This window comes from Ambystoma mexicanum, chromosome 4p (assembly GCF_040938575.1).
Source record: "Ambystoma mexicanum isolate Mex_15411 chromosome 4p, UKY_AmexF1_1, whole genome shotgun sequence".
NCBI lineage: Eukaryota > Metazoa > Chordata > Amphibia > Caudata > Ambystomatidae > Ambystoma > Ambystoma mexicanum.
In genome coordinates, this window is record NC_090927.1 from 167,742,502 (window position 1) to 167,760,935 (window position 18,434).

At 44.4% G+C, this 18,434-nt stretch overlaps 1 protein-coding gene across 3 annotated transcripts in view; it reads left to right on the forward strand.

Annotated features, from left to right (window-relative positions):
• The first annotated feature begins 223 nt into the window (after positions 1–223).
• The window catches only part of LOC138453101 (uncharacterized), a 133,439-nt gene continuing 115,228 nt past the window's right edge, over positions 224–18,434 (forward strand). Inside the window, exon 1 of one of the 3 annotated variants that reach the window (XM_069605619.1) lies at positions 224–399. In XM_069605619.1, coding sequence (XP_069461720.1) covers positions 328–399 — 72 coding nt within the window. In that variant the 5' untranslated portion in view covers positions 224–327. The remainder of the gene's footprint in view (positions 400–18,434) is intronic. The other 2 variants (XM_069605618.1, XM_069605620.1) reach the window with 2 other exon arrangements.

Here is an 18,434-nt window from a genome sequence, read left to right on the forward strand (position 1 = left end):
TGAAAACTTAAATTCCTCACTTATGCTAAAAGTTTATTTCAGTATGAACCAAACCAGATTGGTAGTATTTTTTTTTTTTTAAAGAGTAGGTTCAAACTAACTAGGAAGATGTGAGCGTGTTGGAAAACCTGTGCTGAATGGCGGACTGTGTGTACTGCCGCCGAGAAGCAGTCATGAAGTGTACGGCTTGTCTGGTGCCTGACGCGGCGGATACACACACTCCGCTCTTCCGGTTTCACTTTCGTTCTTCTGAGTGCCCAGAGCACGTGACTCGATGGCTCGGAAGCAGGGGACACTTTTTGCAGTTATTGGGTGGCCTGGCTGAAGATGGAGAGCTTTATAAGAACTCTTGTGAGCTACTTTGTGCGCAAGGAACCCGAAAGCGACCCTTCTGGAATTGTAAGTCCGCTAAATAACATCGAGTGCTCTTGGTGGGGTTCCCTCTCTTGGGGATTGCAGTGCTGTGCCTCTATGTTGTTAAACATGCCCTGAAGTTCAGGAAGCTTGTACTAAAGATGTATTATATGTGCTTAGCACGAATTAATCAAGTTATGTGAATGTAATGGGCAGTTTCCAAAAGGCGGTGCCCGTTTGGGGACATGGAAGGGATTATTTTGGCCACTGATCTTGGCATTTTAAATATTAAATCTGCTATTATTCTGTTAGAGTGGCGATCATAATAAATGTAGACCTGACCTTATCCTGAGCAGTGCAGAGTGACCAAGGCCGTTAGCGCTCAGGGTTTGTTTGGCCCTGGTCGTCTCAGGGTCAGAGACAAATCTCGGTTTTTCCCACAATCATCTGCATAAGGACAGTAATGCATTTCTAAAATACTATGCTTTTGCATGATTGCAAACCCGCAGGTTAAGAATGTTTCATGAGAACTGGATTTGCATTCTCTGATGTTTTGGTTTGGAATGCTTCAATTTCAAACATGCATTGGCAAAGTCAAACATTTTGGCATTGTATAGGCATGGGTTAAGCACTGCCGTATTGATACTACCTGGCTATAAGATGGTAACAGCTAACACATTATTTGAGTATCTGTGCATATTATGACAGTGCATGGCAAATGGCTTTCTAATGCCAAAGCTCTTGCCTTTGGCAATGCTTGTTCACAGATGCAAAGAGCTTAAAAAAATACGTGGTTGACGGTACACTTGGTTAAGATATTTTTATTACACAAAGACATTATTTACAGTTGCAATTATCTTTCAGAAGACTGTTCAGAAATGACAATGGTAGCCCATAGAAACACTGTTTGATGTTACTGTGTGACAGTGCTAGCTCAAAGAGATCCCACAGAGGTATGTTTTAGGCAGGGAGTGATAGGTAGTGTGTGGCAATAAAGATGAGGATTAGTGCTCTGATTACTTACAGGTAATTTTCATTACTCCTAGTACTCCTCTCTGCCTCACAGTATTTACAGTTGAAACACGCCTCCATTCCAGAAACCCTTTTTTCCTCTGGAGTTGTATTACCTCCTACTTACCAACCATCCAGTGCTAAATTTTTCTCAAGTTAGCTCAAGGCGACCTCCTAGACTGTGATGAGGAGGTTTGTCTAGGTGCAATGAAGAAATTACCTCAATGCCACACTTCCTCATCCCAGTACTTACCTTTGAGGCATATCGAAGCTGTGCCTTGTGGAAGGGACCCTATAAACACCCACGAGAAACTGGGCACTGCTGCATCTCCCCTTCATGTACTACAAACTTCACCACTGGTAACTCTCTATTTCAGCCATGAGTGCTCTGATGAATCCAGTGGAGTCATCCCTGATTCCCCGGCGGTGAACTCTTCCCATGGGTGTCCAGTCAAATGGTCGAAAATAAAAGATCGAATGACCATTTGATCGACAGTCAAATGGTCGAAAAAAAAGGTCGAATTTTTTTATATATTTATTTATATATATTGTTTAGTTTGGGTTGGTAGAAAAATGTTTTTTAAAATGAAAACGGGGGTTTGGTGGAGAACCCCCCATTAAAAAAAAAAAAACACAATTTTTTTCTATCATTTTAGTGTCGATCAAAAGGCATTCGATCCTTTTGTTTTCGACCATATGACCTACAACCCTTCCCATGTGGCCAGGGGACGGCAGCCGCTACCTGATCCTGACCCTGGGGGCAGCTATATGTGGGAGGCATGATCCTGGGGGTATCTATAAGGGGGAGGATCAGAAGGAAAGAGCCAACTACCGGGAGGGAGAGGAGGAATGGTGTGGTGACTCCATTGGATGAGATGCAGTAGTCCCCGTTTCCCCAGAAGATGACCCTATAATACTTGATTCCCTAATGGCTTATTATCATTCTAGTCAAACCCCCATCTATGACTCAAATACTCACATCTCACACACAAGAGATTTATGAACAATACCATCTGAAATCCAATAACATCTATGGACTGCAACTCCCATAAACCCTCTGGTACTGAGACGAGGAAGAGGAGGAAGGAGTTTATTCAAACCAAGAGATGCCCGAAGCCTAACGCGCAGGCTAGTTGTTTTACTAAACCTACAGTGTGTGGGAAATTTAAAAATGGCATCCACACTAATGGAAAGGGCAGTGTGGACGAGAACAGTGCAGGAGCAAGCAGTGCGAGTGAAGACGTGAAAATCCAGGCAGCGGTTTGCAAATGCGAGACACACATACCGGTGTGGCGAGAAGGGAGGAGAGGCTCAGCAGGCACACCCAAAGGACTGTGGAAGCACTTGGAGCAGCAGAGGTGCTCCTGGAGGTACGGTCGTGCAGCACTCTCTGGTCCAGGCCATGAAGAAAAGCTGGCAAGTGTTCGCGGAGCTGGGAGAACGTCCCCACAGTGAGGAAGCTTCATCGCAGAAGCACACCAAGAGTCAGAGACGCTGGGAACGACCAGTGAGTCTGCCCAAAACCTTTGGGGACCCCGGGAGGTGCCGATACACATGCAACCGAGAGACTGAATGGTATGAGATTGCTAATACGGACAATACTCAAAAGTGGTTTGAATGCAGACAAAACCCAATACCAATTCAATACCCAATAAGAAGAATAGTTGAATGCAGACAAGACCAAGTGCAGCAACAAACCTCAAACAAGTGCAGACACATGAGATGCCAATGTGGGGGAAAGCTGAAGGAAGTGTTGCCTTAGGCAAATATACCAAGCACTTCAAAGTATATGCTACTGTGGTATAGTGAAAAGAACAGTGAAACAAATACCTGGCAGACGAGTATACCAGGCAGCTGACATTTATTTATTCTATTTAGGTGACGCCCAGAGCGTCGGATATCACAGCGTTTGTACACGCAAAGATAATACAGGTAGTTTGTCATGGGAAGAAAGCATGTTCCAAACAGTGTTGGGAGGAGTTAGTCGTATTTGTTGAAGAGCCAAGTTTGAACACGCTTTCGGAACGTGGTGTGAAATGTTCGTCTCTCAAGTAGAGAGTTCCAAAATGAAGAGGATGAGATATGGAAGCTGGCGCCTTCCGCTCTTTTGCGATTTTGATCTGGGGGTTTAAAGCGTGAGGCTGGTGGAAGATCCTAGCTGCTGGCGCACATGACATTCCGGTGTTAGGCAGTCGTTGAGGTAGAGTGGGGCTACATTGTAAATGCATCGGTGTGCGATAGTCAGGATCTTGAATTCGATACAGGCTTTGCTAGGAGAGGCCAGTGTACATTACGTCTGGTGTCCGAGATGTGATCGTAGTGCTTGAGTCCCTTGGCTGCACGAAGGTCCTTATTGTGTAGGAGTTGTGGGAAGATACCTGGCAGGGAAGTATACCAGGGGATCTGGAAAACCAAAGAAGGATTCCTGGCAGGGAAGTACACCAGGCAATCTGCAAATGTCACAGGAAATTCGAGAAGCCCTGGCAGACAGGTACACCAGGCACTTGAAGTTGTATAAAGATTCTGACATTGTGAGAAGATACCTGGCAGTGGAGGATACCTGGGGATCTGAATAACCCATAGAAGGATTCATGGCAGGGGACTATACCAGGCAATCCGCCAAAGTGACAAGAAGAGCTAAAGAAATACTGTTATGGAATTTGTTTGGACAATAACTTGGTGAGTCCAGTGAAGACACAAAGGAACTGCTAGATACAGAGACACTCTTGTCACCCTACCTAAATATCCAGGGGGAAGGGAACCACCTACTGGATCCAAGGATTTTTCTCTGGAATACACTTTTGTTGGAATCATCCTTATATTTCTGGTTGTGAACCTTTTGCTAACATCAAGTCAAAGACATTTCCTTGCGCCCTTTGTTGTTTTGTTTCTAGTGTGAGGGTCAGCTTAGAGCATTTTGGGCACAAGGACAGCTTTTTAAGTTATTAACTACTTGACAGAGACTGATTTTTAATTTTTTAGGTAGGAAGTTTCCCCTTTGGAATAGGGCTTGAGAAGCGTTTTCCCAACCCACTTCTGTTTAATAAAATGCCTGACTTTGAGAATACCATAACATTTTGTCCGGCTCCCATTTCTGACCCCTCACAGTGCCCCACACCTAAAAGATCCCTCCTTAGGGTTGCCACATCAAATCTATAATGACTTATTAATTTATTTTGGTCAGGCCAGGTATGCCACTTTACATATCTCATGCAGAAATAACCCCTGGTCATCTGCCCATAACGCTGCCATAGCCCATGCTGATTGGACCTGCATCGGATATCCAGACGCCTCCCATGCCATAAAGATAGGAACCGGGTCCTATGGCTGATAGTTACCGCTGAGGCCTCAAATGTCACCCAGACAGTGAGATCTGCTGAAAACCTCAGTTTCATCCAGATATTCCAGGAACACCTCTGACATCTATAGAGTGTTAAACTCCTTCTGCCTTCTTGGGATCCGAGGAAACGGCAATGAGTAAAGCTGTCTTTAATATTAGGAACTTCCTTGTTTGGAGGGATCTAGAAGAAACCAACTTCAGGAATCTACCCGCTAGAGCTTCCCCTTCCAAGATGCTCTCCAGGCTAATCCTTACAGCTGTCTGGGTTACTCACTGGGCTTGTATGTTAGATACTGCCATCCCTTTAGAAAACCATCTTGGAGGAACTGCACTATGTCTGCAAAACCACATTGAGGGGGGTGACCTTCGCATCTCGCACACCATCTCAAGAAATGTGCCTAATGGCTATCATAGGCCCTTAAGGAAGCCGGGCAAATCGAAAGGGGAATGGTCTCTGCCAACTGAGCAAACAATTGAAGGCTAGCAACCTATACCGGGGGCAAGGCCATCTCCGGATCCTCTGCCTGTCTTGAGACTGACATCCTAAGCAGTGCTCCAGATAAGATTTCTAAGTGGGAGTATTTTACTCCCTAATTTTCAAAGTTGGGGGGTAAAATGATTTTTAGGGAGTAAACATGAAAGTCCAATTACCAATATGAGTATTTTATAAGTGAGTAAAAATATGTTTAAACTGGGAACCAGACATGTGCTTCTAAAAATTATTTCTATGCACCTAGTTCTGCATACAGATTAAAAGATACATGTTTAGTTCTTTTTATCACGCAGTAATAATAGCAGTTTCTTCCTGTGGCACTACAGTACAACATCCTTTCATCCCGGGACGCTTTTTGGCGTTTTTTTTTTTACTGCAAATGTTATAAGGGGGGGGGGGGGTTAGAAAAAAATGTGTGTGGTATCTGGGTGTTTTGGAATAGATTAAAACTGAAAGGGTAAGGGGGACCCCCCCAAAAAAAAAAAAATTGGATTTTTTTTTGTAAAAGAATTCACTGTAAAAAACCCTGCGAAAAAACTTCCTGCGATGAAATGGAACCGGCACTACATGGCACTGCTGGTCCAAATATATCCATGGAGCTGTATGAGTGAAAGCAGGGGAACACGGTCATATGTGTCAGTTTCCTATTTTTTTCTTTTTTTTTTGGGAATATTTGTCTATTTTTGGGGAGTAAAAGTGGCTGATAAACCCCTTATCTGTAGTGCTGGATCTTAGAGAGGGGAATCACCCCAATTGCAGCCGATAAGGAAGCCCAGAAGCGTTTGAGACCTGCTCTCCCTGATTCCCCAAGCCAAACTTGGAATCGGATGTGTCAGGGCAGTGTAAGGAATCCTGAGGCCATTCCCGGCACAATTCAGCTACACCCTAGGTCCTTTGGTCTGAAATAAACAGGGTAACCTAAAATATGTCTGACATGGATAACTACTGAGCCTGCTGACACTCCCTATTACCACCTGATGTGGACTGCCTCTGGAAACTCAGAAGAGCTTCCACTCAGGAGCCTATTTCACACGTAAAGGTGTTCAGGGGTGCTGATCCTGATATCCCTTCCTGGTGGTCGATATATACCATGGCCGACCAGGTGTCTGACCTGCCCTCCAACCTCCCAAGGAACACTTTAATAGCATTGCCAATAGCAGACAACTCCCCCTGATTTTACGAACTGCTGGCGTGTAACCCGTTTCCAGAGGATTACTTTTCTCCCCACTTAGTGCAGAATAGAGCCCCCCTATGAATGCCAAGTTATGGGAACTTGATGAGATTTCAGCTGGTGCATGAGAAAACCCCATTCCTGTAATACCTTGGACACGCAGAGAAGATGAGATAATGCAGTCTCCCTGTGTGCCCCTTTGATCAACCATTTGTTCAAGCAGGGGAATATTTGAAACCCATTTAGTTTGAGAATGGCAACCAATGGAGCCAACACCCTCGTGAAGTCCCTGTGGCTGTCTTGAGCCCAAAAGCGGTTGACCAGGAATCGATATTGACTCCCTCCCACCACAGACCTGGAAAATCTCTGTTGGGACGCACTAATAGGCACATGATAAAACACTTTCTGTAGGGCTACTAACACAAGCCAATAAATATCCTTTCGCAAACTAACGGGATGATCATCTGATCGTCCCGGGAGGATAGCTCAGCGGCAGCGTGCGCGTCTTGGAAGCAAGACGACACGAAGCAACAACAGGTTCGATCCCCGGGTCCGCGCTTAGAAACCTCTGGGTGTTTAAGCGCGTTATAAATACGTAACTAAGACAAAAAAAAAACACAATTACGCAACTAAGAAAAACAAACAATTCCTGTAACAGCGCCTCGATGCCTGCGGGCTGTGTGAGCGCTTTATAAATGTAAAATAAATAAATAAATCTGCAGGGTTTCCATTTTGAGGTTTCTCCCCTTTTACGTACACGTTAAAGGCTTTATATCTCGTATGAGCCCAAATATTTCTAGTAACAAAAAGACAGGCTACAACCCCAGAACCTGCTGATTGCAAGGGACCTGAACAACCACCCCCTTTTCTAGCAGTTCATGGATGGCTCTCGAGAAGACCTCTTTCTTGAGCCTGCTTTGAAGTAGGGGTGTTAAGATGGATTTCTATACTTTGACCTAGCGGGCAGAAGTTTAGGAGGCCACCCTAGTTTAATGGAACAGGGGAACCTTCTGGACAAACCAGACCAATCTACAGTGGCTTGGCAGGTGGTCAACACTAGGTCTCGGAGTGGAGGGGGGGGGGTTAGACAGATGTATACAGATGTATGTAAAACATGCATGTATTGTAAGCCTTTATAACTAAACACAAATAAACCACAGTAACAATAAAACAGTTACCACACACGCATTTCCCTATGTAACATTTATACAAAACACATTTAGCCTAATGCGGGTGAAAGGGGGGAAAATAACCACAACCTGCAACAGAAGAGGTAAGTTCAACACAGATATCGCATTAGGCAGTTCTTCGAAGTCAATCCCTAACTTATGCAGTCCAGTCCTAAGAAGTGAGGAGCCTTATGCTGAACTGTAGAGTAGTGCTTTAAATACGCACGGTTGTGCGTAAAGCAAAAAAAGCGGGTTATCTTCAGGGAGCTGTAGCTGTTCAGGAAGGGGGTTGAGGTGATGAAGAATAAAGCCCTAATCCTCAAGGAGGGTCTACCCTTGCAGCTAAAGCGACTTCCAGAGTTTGGGAGTAGCTGGGGGCACAGGCTAGCCCAGGCATCTGTTCAGAGATTCTCATGCGTAAAATAGATGGATGTGCCAGGGGGCCACCCGTAAGTGATGCGATTACTCACCGACCCTTGACACAGTCTGGGCCAAACTTTGCCAGTCTAGTCCAGTTCACTAGTAGGTTTCTCCCCTGCAGTTACAGGTCGCTCCGACTCTCAGCTGCTGCAGGACGGGACGATCGTCCATGGCGGGACAGTAGCCTTTTCTCAGATCTCTAAGAAAGGAGAAGGATAGTTCTGGTGCAGCACGTTTCAGGACACAGGGCTGGGGCAGGTTTGCAAGCACTAACAGCAAAAGTTAGCACAGCTGGGCGACACAGGGACCGCACATGCTCGCGGCGTGGCGCATTTAACATGAATCGCGATCCAGCAGAGCCAGGACCGCAAGGCAATTCCCAAAGTCTTATACTATACCCCAGGTCGAGCCAGTCAGTTCGCTGGATGGCCCAGGAACACTTCCAAAGAGGCTCTTTGTGAGGGTAAGCAGGAGGTGCCGAGAGTAGTTGATCCCACTACTCCAGGGTTGAAGCGCCCTTAGAGGCCTTCTTGGTACGGGACAACAGCGGGGCCAGGATGCCAAACCTTCCAGCACGTCTCCGGTGGATTTGTTCAGGATACTTGGCTCCTTCTGTAGTTCTGTGTGAACTTCAGGTGATCGACCTGGAATGGATACAGAGCCCCTTCTCTTATCCAAGATTCGTTTCACGCTCAAATCTTGGATAACCAATGGAAGATCTGCTCTCTTGCATGCACGGCAGGCGTGGGGCCAATCATGGCCCACAGTGTTGATGCAGTTTTCCTGGGAGGCTGCATGCCCAAAATTGGAATACCCGGGTCTCTCGACCTGGGTGAAGGCAAAGGAACAAAATTGCCAAAAGGACAGAACAAAAGTTTTCGGCACTGGCCAGAGTCTTGGGCCAAATGCGGTAAACGTGTTATGGTCCATAAAACACAATAAAAGTACTTTAAAAGTAAACTGCTGCCCCCAGTTTGTCCTAGGCATACTTGTACATACAAAACAATCCTTAAAGGGAGGCTAGGGGCATAAAAAAAAGGACCCCTATGCGCGCTACTGTATGGTACTTGACACATAGATAAAAAGTTACCAAGAAATGTAAACATAGTCAAAGACTAAGGGAAACAAAGTTTTCCAATACTGACAGTCTGAAGGATGGGACACTGGCCGGGAGGTATTTAGGGAGAGAAATCTGGATATAAAGCGGTCCTAGGCTCCAGACAGCCTTGTGGATGATGTAAAAGGTCTTGAATTGGATCCTTCTGTCACCAGGAGCCATTGGGAAGATTTTAGGGCTGGGGTGATAGAGTCCCTGGGCTTGAGGAGGCCAAGGATAAGTCCAGCAGGAAAGATGCAGGTTGGGAAAGAGGCTGTTGCAGTAGTCGAGCCTAGAGAGAACCAGGGCTCTGGAGACGTTGAGCTTCGGGGGGAAGGTGAGGAATGGTAGAATGCCCCTGAGGAGATGCAATTGGAAATTGAACTTCTTGGCAAGGTACATGATGTGAGGAGAGAAAGAGAGCGAGGAGTAAAAAAAATACCAAGGTGTTGTGCCTCGCAAGTGGGTGAGGGGGAGAGGACTGAGGAAGACTGGCCAGAGAGAGGGGGGAACAAGGAGCAGGCGTCCCGATGAGAAGGATCACTATCTTAGAGGCATTTAGGCAGAGATCATTGGCAGAGCACCATGCCTGAATAGCAGCCAGGTAGTCGGGTACGAGGGAGGAGGGGGTAAGCATATGCATATATTAGTAGATGCTTGGAGATTGCCATAAGTTTAGATGGACAATTATACTTTGTTAATTTTCTCAGGAAGCATAAATCGCACAATAGTGGGACAAATCCCACATTCGACCTTGGAAACAGGAGTTATAACCTAAAATGTGTTTCTTGCTCCCCAGAAAATGTAACAAAGCAGAGATTCTGGGCCATAGTAGCTCATTGAAGTATTTAATGCTATATAAAATGTTGTGACCCTGTCTTTGATAATTTTTGAGGAAATTACAAAAAAATCGTCATTCGAAACTGCAACATTGTGCAGCCACGTGATTCATTTAATTAGGTCTGGCATGGGCAGACCATTTCAGATACAAATATATTGTTATGCTCAACTGGAAAGGAGACAACTTCCAGGGGGGTTACAGGTCACCAATGGACAAGGCATGGTGTTCCTCTTCCTCTCTCTCGAGGATACCCCATGCCTTAATGGCATATTGTTTCACCTCAAGCAAGATTGATATGATATGGGATTTATAACACGCCTATACACCAGTGTTTCAAGGCATGAAGAGGCAAGGGAGGGGGAACAGAGGGACAATGATCTTACTAGGCCAGGTGACGATTGAGATCGTGCAGGGGAAGGGGGAAGGGGAAAAGTGCAGGGGGGAAGAGGGAGGGAGCAGTGCAGTACATAGGAACAACAGTAAAATAAATAGAATGAATAAAGCAATACGTAAAAGTGCAGACAGCTGGTGGTAAGTGCAAGGGTAAGTGCAGTCATCAGGTGTGCTTGGTAGGGGGCTGTAGGGATACAGAACCAGTCCCCAAGTGTGGGGGATGCCAGGGAGGCAGTGCATGTTTGCAACTAGAGTGGGAGGGGACCTGGGCCCGCATCAGAGGGTAGCCAGGTGACCAGTGCAGTTTCAGCGAGGAGTTCATCAGGGGAGAGGAGGAGAGAAAGCAGAAGCAAAACGGAAGGTTTTGAGGTGCTTCCGGAACCGGAGATGGTTCTCCTCATGTTTCAGGGAGGTAGGGAGGAGGCTGTTCCAGAGGGAGGACCCAGCTGAAGAAAGAGATCTGCCACCAACTTGTTGCTTGGAGAATCGAGTGACCCTGAGGGAGTTGGAGACAGATGAGCAAAGAGCTTGAGAAGGAAGATATTTAGGAACAGAAAGTTAATTAAGGTGGGCACCACTTTTTGGATCAAATGTACGCTTAATTTAAGAAAATGTTTCAAGTAATCGGAGCAAATCTTTGGGGCTTGGCGCAAGGTTGCATAAATCATAAGAAAAAAAGAGAACTAGAAAAGAATTCTAATCCAAGGCATGCTCACACCAGGCTCTTCTAGAAAGCTGCTGTTGATACTGCTGTTGATAATATTAATTTATTAAATGTACTTCAAATATCAAAACATGACATTTAAGTTTTCCAGTTTTTAATTGCATGAACAACATGCTAAATATGTGATAAATATGCTATGGGACTTGAAAAACAATGATCCTGCACACTCACTATACATATTAGACACAATAATTAATCTCATCAAAATGGAGAACAAGAGCACCAATATATAAGGGGGTGTACACCAGATCAGACCACAATTAGACCGTGGGCAGGATAATAGTACGTAGGGGACCTATATGTTGAGCTGTGACAGGAAATTCATATGTGAAACCGATGATGAAAAAAAGTAATTGGACAAAAGGAGTAAGTGTCATAAATAGCACATTCAGTTTGTCTCTTTGTTGATGCCACCCGTGCTGAGGGCATCAAGGCGAACTATCCAGTAGGTTTCCCTCTGGTCGAGACGAATCATGTGGTTTTCATGTGCGTCACGTTTCGTAACTACATCAACTACTTGAAATTGTATTTAGTTGATGTTGTGTTTCTTTTCGTTCCAATGTCGTGCTACCGCTGAGTTTCACATTATTGGTCCTGATGCACGACCTTTGCTCATTCCATCGTAATTTTCCTTGACGTTTTAGACTGTCCAACGTAGTATATGCCACAAGGGCATTGGATGGTGTAGAAATCCAATAAAATCAGCTATCAAGAAGAATTGGGGAACTTTGACCAGTCCCTCAAGGGTAGAACCTCTGTTCTCTGAGTCACCCATATTTGCCTATAAAAGGAGTGCCAATTTTTTCTGAGACCGCCTAGTCAAAACTAGACCAACCAGCAAACAGCCACAGACATAAAGAAAAGGCACATTCCCCTGCTTGCAGTGTAGTTACTGCAGGTCTGTGACTAAAGGACTATTAACCACCCACAGATAGGGCAAAAAATCAAAAACAACAGCTTAGTGACGTGCGACACGCCCAGTATCATCTACACCATCAAATGCCCTTGTGGCATATAATACATTGGACAGTCTAAACGTCAAGGAAAATTACGATGGAATGAGCACAGGTCGTGCATCAGGACCAACAATGTGAACTCAGCAGAGGAGCTGGAGAACAGAGGCGGCAAGACTGGGAGAAAAGCTGAATGCCCGCCATCTGCTTACTGCAAGAGGAACGAAGCATGCCAACAACAACCAGTGAGCCCTAGAACGAAAATGGGACACCAAGGATTGGCAGATATGCCAAAGAGAAATATTTGCAAAGAAAGCAAATGAGGCATTTGAAAGAGAAGGAACTTGTGAACATTACATGCAAAGGAAAAGTGAGAAACATTCAGGAATGTCAGTGTCTGCAATACACAGCTAAGAAAAGCCTTGGCAGGATAGTGTACCAGGGAGATATAAAATTAGATAAAGTAGATGAAAGAATATTTACCATTTGGAAGTGGGTGCAGAGCCCCCGTGAAGGAAGTCCTGGCAGGAGAGTATACCAGGCAAGGACAGACTGAGCAGTGCATAAAAAATACATTGCTAAAAGGGGTTCTGAGAAGGATGTATCAGGACCAGTCAAACGTTGTGAGAAATCGAAGGGAACAGGAGTAAAAACCTGGCAGGGTAGTACACCAGGTATCCTGATGGTACCAAGACAAAGAATCACTTTGTTTTATGTATCAGTAGTGTTGTGAAAGAAGAGAAAAACAAGGAACTGTTGTTGTTGAATATACAACAGAGGGAAGAGAAATCCAGGGGAAGGGAAACTCCCTTTAGAACAAGGAACTCTTTCCTTCTGTAACTTTTTTGGAGTTATGCATTTTTCCTTTTGGACATTTCCACTCAAGGCCAAAGACCTTACCCTTTTCCCCTTAGAGTTTATTTTATTAGAGTGTGAGGGCCAGAATAGTACTTTGTTCACAGGACGGTTTTGTTTTGGACATTATGACATCGACAGACACTTAGTTTTGGTTTTAGGTAGGGAAACCCCTCCAATGCAGGGACAGAGAGGCATGTTCTGACCCCTTTTTATTTTTAATAAAAGTCTTTGACCAAAACCATGAGTCCCTTGTGTCCGGGTCTCATTCCTGGCTCCTCACAGTTGGCAGACCAAATTAGATCCTTAGCAATTCTACTAAATAGTAATTTCATTAATTCCCTGATAGCCAACTATCAACAGGTGATTTTGTTGAAATTTGAACTCAAATACATCGCTTCCAGTATGAATAAAAAATAGTCTGTAAAGTAATTGGGTACTCCTATTTCTGATTGCCAACTGGGGTGCATAGAAAACGAAATTCCCAACTGTTCACCATTTCTCAGACCCTGCCTTAAAGCAGAGCGGTGCTGAATGTAAACCGAATATCTTGGCTTTGTGCTGGAGCAGAAAAGTGTCTTGCAAAATTAAATAAAGTGAAGTCCCATTTGAAACGCAGACTCTCTACAGAGAGTGTAAATGTGACTACTGATAGAAGTGAGATTCTTCATTGCATTCTGGTAAAGGAAGATGGTTTGTATATATCTAAAATAAATCTGTTGCGCTCCAAATCTGCTCAAATTGCCTAGTGTGCAAGGAGATAATACAAGTGTTGCATGTGTGAAATTGTTTTTGCTAATAGAAATGTGTGCATATAATTTAAAGTAAACGTCATACAAAGTGGAGTGCCAAGCTGATGATCTTGTCATGTTTCAAGGTGTTACATGTTATTAAAAGTGAACCCCATGCAAAGTGTTTTGACTGTACATGTTAGGGTGGTGGGGGGCTTAAAGAGTCTATGATCTGTTATCCTGAACCAACTAGTGTTTTCAATTTGTGTAAAAAGAATTGTTATGAAAGAAAAGCAATCGTGCCACGGAGTAAGGTGGTGTGATTTGGGATTATGTACAAAATCAATTTTCCTATTCATTTATAAATATATACTCTTTCTATATGCCAGCCTGGTTCTTGGTTTACCTATTGTTAAGGGGCGAGAGATCTATGTGGTACTATATTAATCGCAGACTGGGCTCGATTATTAGTGTCGCGCTTTTGATTGGGGAGGTAAAAAATTACCTGCATCAATGGTTGCTGCCTAAATATCTCCTAAAAGTAGCACGCCACCAAATATGCCAACACCAAAAATGAGTTTATCAAACAAGTGAGCCAGTTTGGCTATCTCAGCCTGAGCTGATGTCGAATGGCACAAAGGGAGACTAAATGGCATGGTAAACAGTGTTTATATTGGATACTGCATATCGAATCCCACATATATCTAAACTTCTATCTTGAAAATCTTTATATCGAATATATTTAGGGTAGGGTAAAGGGTTACTTTTTTTGGGAAACGGTCAGGATGGGTTTTTAGGGGTCGGAAACGGGCGTTTGGTACTCCCCCAAAAAAATGCATTCAATATTAAGGTTTTCAAGATATGTTTCGATATATGGGCTTTCGTTATACAATATTTCGGTATAAAGACATGTAACCAAATGGCAGGGACTAATTCCATTTTTACGCAACGAGCAGGAGCTACCATACATTTTATTTAGCAGATAAGGTGGTAGAGCAATCGTGTCAGCTATCAAGGTCGTTAAAGCATAGGCATGCAGCGCTACACTATATGGAGCTAGGGTTTGGGGCCATGTTCTACCTACCAAGATTCAGATTGCAGGAAAGAAAATGCTAGGACTGCTGAGCAGCGGTTCCACAGTCCTCTTGAAGCATGAGCTTGGTTTGCGCCCACTTAGTCATAAGGCGAAAATCAAACGAATTCTATTTTGGCTATGCCTCAAAACAATGAAGGACAAGTTTCTTCATAAACAAGTGCCATGGGAGATGGTCGAAACTACAGAAAAAACAATCATGAAATGGATTAAGTTCAATAAATTCACATTGAATGTTTCAGGGTTCACATGGATCTGGAACAAGAACGTAACTGATTATGAATGTTTGCGTAATACTGGAAAAAGTCATTATGATGTGTGGTTTTTACCTGGTTAGTAGATTCAAAGAAAATAGTCCTTTTTATGACATTTAGAACTAATATTTTACCACTGTCAGCATTTACAGCCAAAAAGAACACATCTGACCCAGATAAATGCGTTTTTACACTGACATTATTGAAAATTAATTGCACTTTATGTTTGACTGTGAATTGTATCTTAAGATAAGGAAAAAGTATATTTTTCCGACATTGGTGGGTAATGAGATTTATGGCATGCAGCATATCCAACGTAGCCATTACCCTGCATCTATAAGCGGATAACCACACCATTGTCTTTAGGATTCCTGCCTCCTTTGCCCAAACTACCAATACCCACTCCTTACCTCCTGAAGTCACAAAAGGACGACTTCTCCCTCTCCTCATAGCCAACGGTATCCTCGCCTCAACTGCGCTCCCCTCCGAACCCTCTAACTTGGTCGACACATACAACACAGTCATCCAGTCAGCGATCAACGTTATTGCCCCACTCAAACTTTGTAGAGCTAAACCATCCTCGCATGAACTTCTGTTTCACGCCCAATGTCCAGTCCATGCATGCTAAGAAACGCACCTTTGAAGTCTAGCACAAGTCCCCATCGATAGTCAAAAAATCCAACTTCCTCCACCTTTCCAAGGAATAAGCAAGCCATCCTTGCTGCCAAAGCCGCCTCCCTCTCGGGCAATACCTCCAAAGCTCAATCCCAATCACGAGAACTAAACTGCATCCTAGCTGAATTAGAATCACCCATTGCTAACCTTACTAAAGACAGCTCCTGGTGCCAATCCATCGAAGACGCCCTAACCAACAAGATTGCGGCCCTCCAGGTCAAAATCAAAACCAAGAGAACATCCATCCTCGCCAAATCACAAAAGCTGACACCCACCCTCTCCATGTCTGCCGTGACACATCCTCCTTCCACAAAGACCTTTACTTTCACCCCTGTCACCGAAACAGAAATATGTTTTCTCGTTGCTGGCCTAAAACCTTCCCGCTGCCATGGCGATACCTGTCCTGTTCCTCTCATCAAAGACTGTGCCTCAGCCCTCATCCCGATCATCACAGCATTCATAAACTCCTCGTTCGCCAACGGCTTCATCCTGCCTAACCTCAAGGCAGCATGGGTTTCACCACACTTCCACTAACTACAGGCCCATCACCACGGTCAGTTTCCTTCTAAAAATCTTAGACTGTGCGGCTTATATTCAGATGCTAGCCTACCTGGAACTCAACAAGATCCTACGCCAGTGACCATCAGGCTTCCATCCAGGATACGGCACTGAGTCTGCCCTCCTAGACCTTAAAAATCAGCTGGACAACATCTGCAACGCTGAACCCTCACCCTCCTCTTACTGCTAGTCCTATCTGTAGCTTTTGACTTGATCCACCACCAAACTCTTTGCCACCATCTCACTGCAGCTGCAAACATTTCCCTATTTCCCTCTCCCTACTGGCTGATGGGACTATACCCGGGTATATGCTGGCTCAAGTTCTAGTCCCACAAGGCTCCTGTGTATCCCCAACCTTGTGCGACATATACACAAAACCACTCTTTGACCACCTTGACTCTCTGGGTATCTCATACACTAACTATGCTGACGATACCCAGATTCTCATCACCCTCTCGGGTAACTATGAACAAGACTCTAACCTTATCAACAGTATCTATGACCCCATTGAAACCTGCATGGCCACTCGCCACTTTTTGTCTCAATGACGATAAGAAGGAGATCCTGATTTGTTGTCCCCCTCTTGCTTAGCCAGACTAGACCTGGCCTACCATGCTTTAACCATCGATGCCAGCACCATCACTGTCTCCTTGGCTGTCAAAACACTAGTTGTCTACCTTGACTCAAATCTTTACATGACCTGCCAGGTCACTGCTATTGCGACCTCAGCTGCTTGCACCACAACACTCTTGAATGCAACCAAAAATGTCCTCTGCTTGCAAGACCGTCTGACCATAGCTAGAGCAATAATCGGCTCTCACCTGGACTACTGCAACTCCCTAATCATGGGCACTTCAGAGCGCAACCTAAACAAGCTCCAAACTATTCAAGATAATGCTATCTGAGCTGCAATGAACCTCTCCAGATGGGATCATATCTCCACCCACAGGAAAGCCGCCCACTGGTTTCCCATCAGAGAACAGATCAACTTACAAGTCTTTTCCATCACTCATCGTTGTCTGTCCACCACTGCACCATCCTGCCTCTCACAGAGGATCTCCAAGAGAACATCGTCTAGGCCCACCAGACTTAACAACACCCACAGACTCAAAACCCTGCGCTTTAGACGCACTCGAGCTGGGGGCTCTAGCTTCCCAACCATCGCTGCATGACTCTGGAACAACCTACCTCCCCACCTATGCTCCGAACAATCGTACTGGCCTTTCAGAAAACAATTAAACAATTTTATTCCAATGACACAAGGCGGTTGTAACCTCTCTCTGTGATTCTGTACCTGTTCTGATGGACCTGCAAGTGACGTTCCTCCTCCTTCCCCTCCACCCATCTTTCCCCCCTCTCCCTCCTCCTGTCCCCCTCCGTTCACAACTAGCGCCTCGATGTCTATGGGTTCTGTGCGCTCTATAAGTGTAAAAATAATAAATGAGAGAGGCACTTTTATTATTGAAAACTGCTGCTACTGAAGAAATAGCAACTGCAAATAACATATATTGCGCCTGGTTTACTCTTACTATTGGACCAAACTAACAGAGCAGAGTCTTGAATCAATTATATATTAAATCTTCTCCTCTAGATGATGTACATGCTTCAGTTTTAATATGTGATTTTAGCGAATCAATTAAGGAGGCTAGCACAGTTTCTGTTTTAGTGGATCTTTTATTTTTTGTGCCGTTTAGCATTTTCTTTGGAGAGGTCGATCGTTTTACTATTTTCTATTGGAATATGGTTATTGTAATATTTTGTTATATATGTATACCTTAACAGGAATGTGTGATTTCTGAATAAAGGTTATAAATGATTCACGTGCCATGGAGAATGCTCGAAACTTTCTGTTTTTACTTTGACTGTATAGTGCCACCTTGTTGCTTTTCGGGCATGTCAAAGTGCTTGGAGAAACCGAGTAGAGGGAACCAAGAAAGTGGATAAATAAATAGTCTGTAGCATTTGCATCCCTGTGCCCTGGAAGGAATCATGTGTGGTTTTAAAGAAAAATGACCATACTTACCCGGACAATTATAGGCTTCTGGCATTATTGGATGTCCTGGGAACGATCTTTGCCAACATTCTTCTCAGGGAATTGACAAACTGGCAGAAGCAGCTTTTAGGCCCTTTCCATGCTGGTGTTAGGAAAGGGAATGGGACTGTACCAAATAGTTTTATGCCGAGATTGCTCACTAGACAAGCCAGAGCCGGGAATACACTGATGCATATTGCATTTATGTATTATTCTGCAGCTTTCGACTCAGTCAATCGTTCCCTGCTTTGCTCTCAGTGGGGAATCCCAA